This window comes from Xenopus tropicalis, chromosome 4 (genome assembly GCF_000004195.4).
Source record: "Xenopus tropicalis strain Nigerian chromosome 4, UCB_Xtro_10.0, whole genome shotgun sequence".
Classification (NCBI taxonomy): Eukaryota; Metazoa; Chordata; class Amphibia; order Anura; family Pipidae; genus Xenopus; species Xenopus tropicalis.
In genome coordinates this window covers 21,854,046-21,866,201 of record NC_030680.2, presented here as the reverse complement: position 1 = coordinate 21,866,201, position 12,156 = coordinate 21,854,046, and the positions used below count along the sequence as shown (strand labels likewise).

General features: G+C 45.7%; 2 protein-coding genes across 3 annotated transcripts in view; one reads left to right on the top strand and one right to left on the bottom strand.

Moving 5' to 3' along the window:
- Positions 1-1,901: 1,901 nt before the first annotated feature.
- LOC101734280 (uncharacterized protein C6orf132 homolog) lies at positions 1,902-11,910 on the top strand. The gene is made up of 2 exons (XM_004913468.4): positions 1,902-1,983; positions 8,559-11,910. Exon 2 carries the CDS (start codon positions 8,564-8,566, stop codon positions 10,223-10,225), a length of 1,662 nt encoding a protein of 553 aa, XP_004913525.1. The 5' UTR covers positions 1,902-1,983; positions 8,559-8,563; the 3' UTR covers positions 10,226-11,910.
- Positions 7,722-12,156, bottom strand: part of lsp1 (lymphocyte specific protein 1) — a 45,289-nt gene continuing 40,854 nt past the window's right edge. For both annotated transcript variants that reach the window (XM_002938897.5, XM_004913469.4), the window contains exons 12-13: positions 11,625-11,709; positions 7,722-8,460 (exon numbers count right to left, since the gene is read on the bottom strand). In XM_002938897.5, the coding sequence (XP_002938943.3) occupies positions 11,629-11,709 (81 nt within the window). In that variant the 3' untranslated portion in view covers positions 7,722-8,460; positions 11,625-11,628. The remainder of the gene's footprint in view (positions 8,461-11,624; positions 11,710-12,156) is intronic.

Below are 12,156 nucleotides of genomic sequence, written 5' to 3'. Positions count from 1 at the left end.
TAATCCTTACTGGATGTAAAACAATCCTATTGGGTTTAATTAATGTTTTATTGATTTCTTAGTAGACTTAAGGTATGAAGATCCAAATTACAGAAAGACCCCTTATCCGGAATACCCTTGGTCCAGAGCATTCTGGATAACGGGTCCCATACCTGTACCTTCTGCTCTTTTATGCCCACTAGTCCCCCCTCTGATGGGCACATACATTACATAAATCAGTGATGCCCATCCTGCGGCCCTCCAGCTGTTGATAAATTGCCACTCCCAGAATGCCTCTGGACAGGCAGAGACATCCAATTTAACAAGTACTGGAGGTCCCAGGCAGTACATCCCTGACTTCTATAGGGAACATGTCTAACAATTGTTCCACAAGGGACCAGACAGGCCCGGACTGGCAATCTGTGGGTTCTGGCAAATCCCAGAGGGGCTGCTGTAAGATGCCATAGACAGTCACTATTTATTGGGCTGGGGGGGCTGTTTGGGCCTCTGTGCACTGGAAAAGCCAGGGTCTATTTTGGGTCTCAGTCCGGACTTGGGCCCAGGTGCCATGTCGTTTGTGGCTATACTGGCCATAGCAGAGGCAATGTGGTCACATTCGTGGCACAATATATTAGTGAAAGCCAATAGAAACATGCCATTTTTTTGAGGGACTGTGACTTTGTGCCCTCAGGAGCTTACATTTTTGGTCCCTCTGGTTCTATGGGGGCTGCTTATCAATAGAGCAGAGTGCTCAGTAAGTGGTTACATGGCCCCCACCCTAAACCCTGGGCAAAATATATAGAAATTGTGCATTAATAAGGATACTAACTGGTCTGTGTATTCCCAAGCCCCCAGTGTTACCCCCAAGGCAGACATCGGGCACTGCATTATAACCAGCTTACTGCATAGTTAACTTGGCATGGCCAAGATTTGCCAGTGGAATTCTGGGAGTTGTAGTCAGGCCTGGACTGAGATATATAATAGGCCCTGGCATTTCAAGTACACAGAGGCCCAAACAGCCCCACCAGCCCAATAAATAGTGACTGTCTATGGCATCTTACAGCAGCCCCTCTGGCATTTGCCAGAACCCACAGATTGCCAGTCCGGGCCTGGTTGTAGTATAGTAACAGCCACAGACAGGGCCACGGTTTAGACTTTTTGGGGGGCCCATGTCTGCATTATATTTATTCCTGCCACTTATGCATTTGTTTATTCTAGAGAAGATGTATGGACTTCTCTTTATCTGGGGGGGCTTTATATAGGGCTTAGTGTACACCCCATTACTGTTCTGTACTGTTTACAGTTTGTTGCGTATTATTAGAAATATCAGCTACCGAGTATACAAGGAAAGGATACAAATATCTGGGTGTTGGATCTGACATGTGGGCCTTATGGGTAATGCCAGGTCCAGACTGGGATTCAAAACAGTCCCTGGCATTTCAGTTACGCAAATGCTCCAACAGCCCCCCACCAGCCCAATAAATAGTGACTATGGCATCTTACAGCAGCCCCTCTGGCATTTGCCAGAACCCACAGATTGCCAGTCTGAGCCTGGGTAATGCCCATTATCATTTAATACTCAGGAGGGGCCCAACATGCAATAATATGGGTACCTATGGCCTAATGTGCTTATCAAAGAGTTTCATAGCTTGGCATGCAGCAAGCATAATAGGCTAAATGCATTGCTGGTCTGAAGTACATTCCTCTTTCTCTTATTCTGTTTGGGGTTATTTAGAGTGTTAGCTTTTTGCACAAGACTCTGAGAAGCTTTCCTTGCTAACATGCACAACCCATGGTTTCCGGTCCATCACCAGCAGGGGGGGCCAGAGCCTTACAGAAAGCATTGGGTAGTTGCCCCCCCTTCTGACCTTTCCAGAGCCCCCACCCCAGGTCTCAGTTTCACTACCCCAGGTGTGGGGGTCGTTTTTTTTCCCCCCTTGCAGTCACAGATGGATGAAGGGAGCTGGGCATAGACGCTCTACACACCCTGACCTCTCAGTGCAGGTAAAAAGGGAGAAAATCCTGAAATGATTCGGGGAAGGGGTTGCTAATTTATCATGTCTGCATGCGGAAAAGTTGTGGGAGCACCGAGGTGTAAGTGACACCCACCTAATAACTGCAAAGCACTTGCTGTCCCCATTTAACCCCTTCACTGCCTGAGGCTCCAGCAACACATTGTTGGGTGCATCTAGAAAGTGGGTGCTGGGACAAAGGCATTGCATTTTTCTGTAGAAATATCTCAACTCCAAGTGATTTAGGGTTCTGGGGAGCACTTGGGATCGGCACCTAAGGAAACGTAAGGATCAGATGTATCGCTGGCATAGGTGCAGCGTAATGAGCGCTGAGAAGTGGGGAGTAACCTTCCTAGAGAGAGGAAAACTGCTCCATGTCTGAATAGGGCTGAAAGCTCATTATACACTGCCCAAATAAATATGCACCCCGAAATGTCACTTCATAATATGCATGATATGCTGCAAACTGTCATTTGTAATCCTAATAATGCATGTGGAATATCAGTGATTTTAGGGATCTGTGTCCAGCACCTGTTTCTGCGCACCTTACATGGCAGGGTATTGAGGCACAAATAGCAGATATAGAGCAATGCTCTGCAGCTATAGGCACAGTTCTGTATCAGTGAGTATGGCAGGGGCAGTATTGGATATAGAGCAATGTTCTGCAGCTATAGGCACAGTTCTGTATCAGGGAGTATGGCAGGGGCAGTATTGGGTATAGAGCAATGCTCTGCAGCTATAGGCACAGTTCTGTATCAGTGAGTATGGCAGGGGCAGTATTGGGTATAGAGCAATGCTCTGCAGCTATAGGCACAGTTCTGTATCAGTGAGTATGGCAGGGGCAGTATTGGGTATAGAGCAATGCTCTGCAGCTATAGGTACAGTTCTGTATCAGTGAGTATGGCAGGGGCAGTATTGGGTATAGAGCAATGCTCTGCAGCTATAGGTACAGTTCTGTATCAGTGAGTATGGCAGGGGCAGTATTGGGTATAGAGGAATGCTCTGCAGCTATAGGCACAGTTCTGTATCAGTGAGTATGGCAGGGGCAGTATTGGATATAGAGGAATGCTCTGCAGCTATCGGCACAGTTCTGTATCAGTGAGTATGGCAGGGGCAGTATTGGGTATAGAGGAATGCTCTGCAGCTATAGGCACAGTTCTGTATCAGTGAGTATGGCAGGGGCAGTATTGGGTATAGAGGAATGCTCTGCAGCTATAGGCACAGTTCTGTATCAGTGAGTATGGCAGGGGCAGTATTGGGTATAGAGCAATGCTCTGCAGCTATAGGCACAGTTCTGTATCAGTGAGTATGACAGGGGCAGTATTGGATATAGAGGAATGCCCTGCAGCTATAGGCACAGTTCTGTATCAGTGAGTATGGCAGGGGCAGTATTGGGTATAGAGCAATGCTCTGCAGCTATAGGCACAGTTCTGTATCAGTGAGTATGACAGGGGCAGTATTGGATATAGAGGAATGCCCTGCAGCTATAGGCACAGTTCTGTATCAGTGAGTATGGCAGGGGCAGTATTGGGTATAGAGCAATGCTCTGCAGCTATAGGCACAGTTCTGTATCAGTGAGTATGGCAGGGGCAGTATTGGGTATAGAGCAAGGAACAGAAAAATGCTGGAAAGTGGATAGAATGGCAATGGATAGAATATTAGTATGTTTGTAGCAGAGGTTCTTGAAATGATGCAGTGTTTTTGGCAGTAGTTATAGTGTATGTTTATGGCAATGGTTATAGAATTATAGTGGGATAGAATGAAACTGAGTTTGAGGAAGTGGTTATTAGAAAGATAGACAATGGCAGTGTATATCAGAGTGATAGTGTGTGTTTGTGGCACTGGATATTATAATAGTGAGTTTTAGGTTGGTTATAGAAGAGTGATGGTGTGTTTGTTGCAACTGTTAATAGGTTTGTTGCAGTACGTCATGGAGTTATAGTGTTTGTGGCAGTGGATAGAATGATAGAGTGTTTGTGGCAGTGGATAGAATGATAGAGTGTTTGTGGCAGTGGATAGAATTATAGAGTGTTTATGGATAGAATGATGGAGTGTTTGGTGCAGTATAATTGGCTCATTCCAGCCTTAGTACATCTGTGCTGATAATGAACTGAGCTTCCCTTGTATCTGCATATTCGCAGCAGTGCTAAATTACATCACTGCCATCTCTGCAGATCTGTCAATAAAGGGGTGTTTCACCTTTAATGCAGAATTTCCTATTCCTGGCAACTCTGCAATTAGTTTTCATTATTATTTATAGTTTTTAAATTACTTTGTCTTCCTCTTCAACATTTTTCCAGCTTTCACTCTCATTCAAACCAATGCCTGGTTGCTAAGATAAACAAGACCCTAGCAACTAGATAGCTGCTGAAATCCGAAGCTGGAGAACTTTAATTAAAGGTTAATATAAAGGTGAATAACCCCCTTTTAGCATTTCATTGGGTCATTTGTTTCCCTTGGGTTTTGGCGGCGGTCCATTTGGGCATCTGTGCCTCTGGATATACCTAGCAGCGGGACATTGGTTCATTCTTACACATGTGGATCTTTCTATACTTTGCACATCTGTAAAAAATTGGTCCAATCCTGTTTTTGCACATTTATTGCAATAGTAAATTGCGCTACGCTCATTCTAGCCTTTTCAGGTCTGTGGCAAAGATTAAAGAAATGGAATAAAGCCCAAGTTCTCTATACTTGGCCCTTAGGGCCTGTATAATCAGAGATGTCCAACTTTGCCTATGCAGACTTCGTTGAACTCCAGCTCTCAGTAGCCAAATAGCAGCTGCAGGGCAGCAGTTCAGGTAACCCCTTGCTAAATAACATCTCTGTGGGTGCTGATACAAAGCTCTCCAATAGCCCATAAGCTTATTCTTCCGATTCCTGGGATTCTTGGCTCTTTCGCTCTGGTCCCAGAGCTCTTATTTCAATCAGGGGGCCCCCCAGATCATGAGAACTAGCCTCCGGCAACTATTTTCAGGGCTCTGCGCATAGCAGAGGGGGCTCAGATTACAGCAGGATGAACTAATTCATGCTCTCAGGATGCAGACGTGAATAGCTAATTGGCACGGTGTGCACCATAGCCGGCTCAGCGGCAGTCTGGATCCAGCAGGAAACTGTACCTTAAAGGTATAGTTCAGTGTAAAAATGAAGATGGGTAAAATAGACAGACTGTGCAAAATAAAAAATATAGTTAGTTAGGCAAAAATGTAATCTATAAAGGCTGGAGTGAGCAGATGTCTAACATAATGGCCAGAACACTACTTCCTCCTTTACAGGTCTCTAAGCTTTAGCAGTCAGTAACCAATCAGTGACTATAGGGGGGGGGGCATATGGGCCATAACTGTTCAGTTAGTTTGCATTTGAATAACTGAATAGTTATGTCCCATGTGCCCCCCCCTAAAGTCACTGACTAAGAGATTAGAGAGCTATAAGCAGGACGTAGAGTTCTGGCTATTATGTTAGACATCTGCTCACTCCAGCTTTTATAGATTACATTTTTGCCTAAGTAGCTGTATTAGAAATATTTTTTATTTCTCTGTTTGTTTTACCCAGTTTTATTTTTACACTGAACTGTTACACAAAGCATATACCCACTTTCGGCCAGGCTGAGAGAAATGGATCCGCTTCCTGTAAATCCCAGAGGGGCTGCTGTAAGTTGCCATAGACAGTCACTATTTATTGGGCTGGTGGGGGCTGTTTGTGCCTCTGTGTACTTGCAAAGCCAGGGTCTATTATGACTTCCAGTCCAGACCTGAATGGACTGTACCCCCTTAAACAGTGGTATAAACTATAGAGGATACAGACCCCACAGTCGCTAGAGGGCCCAGGGAACAGGGGGGCCCGGACTGCAGGGTGTGCTTTCTCTATAGCTACTGAAAATGTGTGTGCAGCAGACACGTGTGCATGTAAGCGAGTGAACACACACGGGGGGGACGTGTAGGCTTTGGTACACACCGGGCCCCTCCAAACATACACCGCAGGGGGTCCCGGCACCATGTCGTTACACCACTGCCCTTAAAGGCCACTCTGGACACAGGCCCTTGGGTGCCCATATAGAAGTTATAGCCTTGATAATTATTGGATGATGATAAAGGCCACAGCTTCTCACTTGCCCACTTTTCTCTTTATCTGAAATCGCAGTGTGCAGTTTCGGTTGCTTGTTCTGAGCAACTCTGATCTATTTGGGCCTGAAAATATTTCCAACCAATGACCTGCTCCCTTCAGAGCTCATGGGAGAGCAAACAGCAGAGGCTGCCATTAAATCCCTGCAGGACCCCCCACGGAAGCCTGAGCAGTGGAACAGTACAAAGGGGAAAAGCCGCAGTCTGCACAATGTAATTGTATCTCCCCTGAACATAATAAGTCACGGTTTATGGCTTTAACTGCCCATAAATTTCACTGTCACAGCTTGCACACTCCCTGCACAGTTCCATTTCGTTTGGCATTAAAGGGGAACTGTCACTAGTATAAAAATATAGGGATATGTAATGTCTGTTCCAAAAATATATATTTTTTTTTTCATTTTTGAAGCCTGCTCATCAGTAGTAGGCAAGCCAGTAGCATACAGACATGCAGTAATATTTTTAGGCCAAGTTACAATTGGTCCTCTATTTAATTTTGGAATTATGTAGTGTTTCCAGGCCAGGACTGACAATCTGTCAGGGAAAAGGGTAACTCACTGATAGAAACATTGGGTTTAGGTCCCACAGCCCCAAACCTACAGCCAAAGGAACAGATCAAACCTAGAAGAATCTGTGGGTTCTGGCAAATGCCATAGGGGCTGCGGTAAGTTGCTAAGGACACTCCCTATTTAGTGGGTTGGGGGGCATCTGTGTATTTGAAATGCCAGGGCCTATTCTGAATAGGCCCTTCAGTGCTTCACACTGGTCTGGAATGGCCAACTGCATGCCAGGGGCAAGCACCATTCTGAAGGCATTTTGGCATTCATATTAAAGGGAATCATTTACTCCAGGCACCAAGAGAACTAGACGGAGCAAGAGTGCACCCTTTAGGGGTCTGGCTATGCTGTGCATCTAGTGCTGGGTTAGACCGATGCCCATAACCTATTTGCTGTATCTGTGGCAATTCTGAAAAATGCAGAGTAACATGCAAGTGTGCAAAAACATGGCAGTTTGTCCCCATTTTTTGCACTTGCACCCTGCCATGTACTTTGTAAATGACCCCTATGGTCTGTCATGTAAGGTGCCAGGCCTGAAGTACCTGGCGTATGGCAAGGGCCTGTGCATAGTCAGACTCAGCAGCTACTTGGTTTAGGGCAGTGATCCCCAACCAGTGGCTCGGAGGCAACATGTTGCTCCCCAACCCCATGGATGTTGCTCCCAGTGGCCTCAAAGTAGGTGCTCATTTTTGAATTGCTGGCTTGGAGGTGAGTGTTGATTGTATAAAACCCAGTGTAGAGCCTTCTGTAGGCTGCCAGTCCACATAGTGGCTACAATAGCCAATTATAGCTCTTATTTGTACCCCCAGAAACTTTTTCCATGCTTATGTTGCTCCCCAACACTCTTTCCATTTGAATGTGGCTCATGGGTATAAAAGGTTGGGGACCCCTGGTTTAGGGACTGGGGCACATAGCAAGGGTGGTCATAACACGAGACACATACAATTGTTGCACCTGATCAGGCTTTAGAATCTCCGTGCCATCCTGGGGTATCCCATAATGCTCTGCAAGCAGCTCTGTCTCACTCACAGGGAATTCAATAAGGAATAAAAGAATATTGCGACAGATATTTATTTATAAAGCATAAAAAAGGTAGTAAAAAAAAGTAAGACTTGGCATAACAGAGGGAGCGGCCATGCTTCCCAGGAAGTGACATCAATGTACAGAGGAAATGCATTAAAGACAGGGGGCAAAGGTTAATCGGTATCACAGTTCGAAGTAGACTGAGGTCACATATATCAAAGAGGCATGGATACATTCAGACCTAAATAAACTGCACCCAGCCACTGTTGTGCTATTCAGGGTGCAATTTGTGGCCCTGATATACGTGCCCCAGGTTTGTGCTGAATGGAATGGCAGAGCAGTTAGACAACACATAGATCAGGAATAGGAACCCAAAAACAAGTTAGGCCTTATTAATGAAAAAAAAGTGGGTTGCCGTCTATGCAGGCAGCCATTTTAAACTCACAGCTGCTCATGAGTAGTTACAAAGACAGACAGTGAGCCTTGTTTCCCTAAAGAGAGCTGTATAATGTACAATAAGCATTGTTTCATTGAAGGTCCTCAGTTAGCGGACTGCAGCTCCACGGAGGGATATGAACAGAGACAGTATAAGCTAAACATTATTACATAAGGCAAAGTTATTTTGAGGTTGGCATTCCCTTTAAGGCAAAATGGTTTCGGCATTGATCTTATGGAAGCAGGTGGTCCTGTCCCACAATTCTGTTTGTTAATGACTCCCAGCAGGTTCCTGCGCTAGGGTAAGCCTGAGTCCCTGGAATGTGCTTCAGTGCCCTAAAAAACAAGAAATAAGGTTTTTGTAATTGTCCATTGTTAGTCATTCATTTCATGACCGGCGCTATATGTAACGCATACACTCTGTCTCCCCTTAGGCACCATGTTGCTTACAGTGACACCTCTGGAAGATCCTGGGCCGCCCTCTCCAACTCCACCTCCTACTGCACCAAAGCCCTCCAAAGACAATGCCCGGCTCCAGCGCCTTTTACGCAAAGCTGCAAAGAGGAGTGGCCTGCAGCAGCCTTCCTCACAACCCCCTAAATCCTTCCGCTCCACCCTCTCGCCTGTCAATGAAGGGGACCTGGAGAGCCCTGAACCTGTATCGCCACATAAATTTGTTCCTCCACCACTTAATCTGCCGCCGCGCTTCCAGATTCGCCCAATGACCCACCGAGTGCCATCGCCTTACCCAAAGCAACGCAGCTTCACATTCACCATCAGCGAGCAGCAGAGTCTGAGCCACTATCTGACTTCTCCACCACCTCTGGAAACACCCTCACCCCGCCCTACAGGATCCAGTACTCCTATTCCATTCTCAGAGGGGGCCTGCACCCCACTTCCTAGCACCACTGGGGTGCAATTAAAAGAGTCCAGTTACCATGACAGCTGTCTGCAGTTCTCCCCAGGATTCACTGATTCCCTTCCCCAATCATCTGTCACGCCCTCCTCCAACTCTGAGAATCGGGTCACCACTACGCTAATCCTGCCTGTGACAAAGCCAAAAAGGCCAGGACCTTTGGTAGTGTCCAAACCCACAGAAGAACTAAACAATGTGCAGATTTTCAGAGGGGCCACAAATACAGAAAGTATTAAATGCATCTCAGGAAACAAAGAAGTAGCCATTGATGGTTGCCACCCCAAAGAAACACTACCAGAACCCCCCTTAAATAAGGAAGATGCCTCGGATAAACCAGGTTGTTGTTCATCGATCTCAAAGACGGTGCTACAGTTAGAAGTGCCTTCCATTCAAGTGACCATGGAGAATGATGAGTCCATCTCTATAGGAACAGTGGCAAAGGAGGCTCCGCGGCTCACCTTATCTACTGGACTCAGGGAAACAGAGATACCAGGTGGCGCCCTCCCTTCCCAGTGTGCTGTAAATGCTCCTAGAGACTCCTCCTCAGCCGTGGGAGCCACATCCAGTCGGACAGCTTCTAAAGTAACAGTTTCACCTAAAACTGCCCAAATTACAGAGCCGCCATTACTCCCAAAAAAAGAGGTAATGACCCTCTTAAAAAACCCAGATAGACCAAAGGCACCAAGAAAAAAGCCCGGAGGAGGCTGGGCAAGGCTAGTGAAACACCTAACTGTGGAACCCGAGGAACCTAAATTCCCTGAACAGCAGCAAGCGGAGGTGACAAATGAGAAACGGAGCGGGGATGAGGGTTTATCCATAGAGGCAGCTCCACAGAGCCGGACCTCCCGGGCCAACAAGATGTGGGATGCCCTTTTATATCACATGGCCACATCCACCAAAGGGCAAGAGAAGCCAGGAACTGAGATTGCACCCCAGTTACCCCTTCTGCGCTCACGTTTGCCTCTCCTTTTGCACCGGCCCAGATTTGATGCTCGCAAGTTAAAGGAGGCGGCCTCCCGGCCTTTACGGAGAGTAACGGCTTTCTTTTGCAGGAGGATCAGTGAAAACAAGCCGCCACCAGCTGCCACCTTCAACAGAACGGCATCAGGGTGGAGCATACACAAGGAGGATACAGATAAAATAGAAGGGGAGGCAGGAGAGAAGGAAGGAGATGTCCAGGAATGAGAGACTAATAAAGGCCATTTGTTCCATTATAAATTCTGGACAAAATATGTAACCATTTTAGTCTCATTATGCCCTAATCTCCACATACACTCAACTACGCTGCATTCATCTTTGGCCCAGATAAATATGATAACACAAGCAAGGTCTAGGATAGCAGTCGTATGAAACAGTTACTGTTATAACCACTTCAGAGCTATGCTACACCAATCAGATCATCAGACCAGAGACTGGCTGCTTGCAGTTCGCATTGCTGCAACCTATCAGTACGGGACAACAGTAGGAGCACCTTGCTCGCTATTCCCAAGCATGCCTCATTGACCCTTATCTTCTAAAACCCTCAGTGAGTAGCTTCACATTGAAAACAAATTTCCACTAGCCGTTGGCTACAAATGAACCACCAAATTAACTGGTTTAAACAAGCAAGGCTTAAAGAGCATCCACATATTGATGGAATGTTTCCATAATATAGGTTAATAGTAGTAATTACCCCTTTACCAGTGGCTTACCTACCAGAGGGTATGGAGTACACCAGGCGTGTTACACCACTGCCCTCCACCGATAGCATTGTCCCCACTCTACTTATCAATTGCCTATGCAGTTACTAGAAACTCTTGGCCCTATGGCCTCCTTATTCATGAACTTCCAAAACACTAGTCAGCACCTGTTTATCTCAGCCCCTCTCTGCACCAATACAAGAGGTCCCATTAATACCTGTGCCCACTGAGACTTTTCCTGGTACCCAGGTGGGCCAATCCAACACTGCTTGGCTGGCACTAAAGTGAATAGGTTGGAAAGCTACTGGGCCACAACTACAATTCAACTACTGGTAAATTGATTGAGGTGTAGTTTAGAAACAACTAGAACCCCTCCACCCCATAGGTCTATTGTGATGTTAGTTTAATATCATCACATTTCCATTTTCCCATTTGGGTTTTTTAACACATATTTATGTATTGTCCTATAATTCAGAACTGTTTTTTTGGCTTTGCATAAACATTTCTGCTTCTAAAGTGCTAAAGAGTTTTGCCTGAAGAGTATTCTAGATACTGTAGCCATTGCTGGTGAATTTATTATTACTTGCCTGCCTTATAGAACATGTCTCGTTGTCAGAAAAAGTGACAAAACTGTTGTTTGTTGGCAGAAAGGAGTAGGATAGAAATCCCATGATTACCAGGAAATACGTTTCCCGTGTAGGCAGGAAGAAATGACTATACTTTTTTCTAACCCTACATCTACCTAGGTTTATAGGTTTATAGTAGAAATGAAACCCCTGATTAGTGTAACTTTAATATACAGGTTTACAAGACAGATGCTGGTATAAGGAACAGAAAGTGAAATTGAAGATGAGAAAGTGTATAAAGGGCTAGAAGAAGGGACTTATAAAGTGAACCCATCTTACCTTCTCAAGGGTCCTCCACATAAACCTTCTCGTATTTCCCGTGTCCAGCTAGAACAAACTTGTATTTCTTACTAGCGCTCAGACTCTGGGGGAGGGACAGACAGAAAGTAAGGTCAGAATCAGGGTGCAACTGGGATGTCATACTCAAGTAATGCACTTCCTGAGGACTTTGCAGACCATAGAAAGGCTTGCTGTGGTATCCAGCTATATGTCTTCCAAACTTGGCCCTAACCATGTACTGTGACATTGAAACAGTATTTATAATAAAGTGCTAGCACACAGTGTGCATATGTCTATGTGTGTATTTTGATATCTAATGAAGACTGAGCTTAGGGCAATGCCACAAGGACAGAACTAGGGGGTAGGCAGAAGAGGCATGTGTCTCAGGGGGTGGTTGGATGTTGTCTGAGGATGACTTGCGTAATGGAGGCAGGTAGGTAATGTGCTGTAGTATTGCCTTGAGCACCAATAATACTTAGCCCTGTACTAAGTATACTTAGCTCTGTCAATGGCAGGCATTGCGTTTGCAGCA

Bases quoted from the DNA above. Each gene is read 5' to 3' on its own strand.
- LOC101734280 (XM_004913468.4), top strand. From the start codon at position 8,564: ATGTTGCTTACAGTGACACCTCTGGAAGATCCTGGGCCGCCCTCTCCA.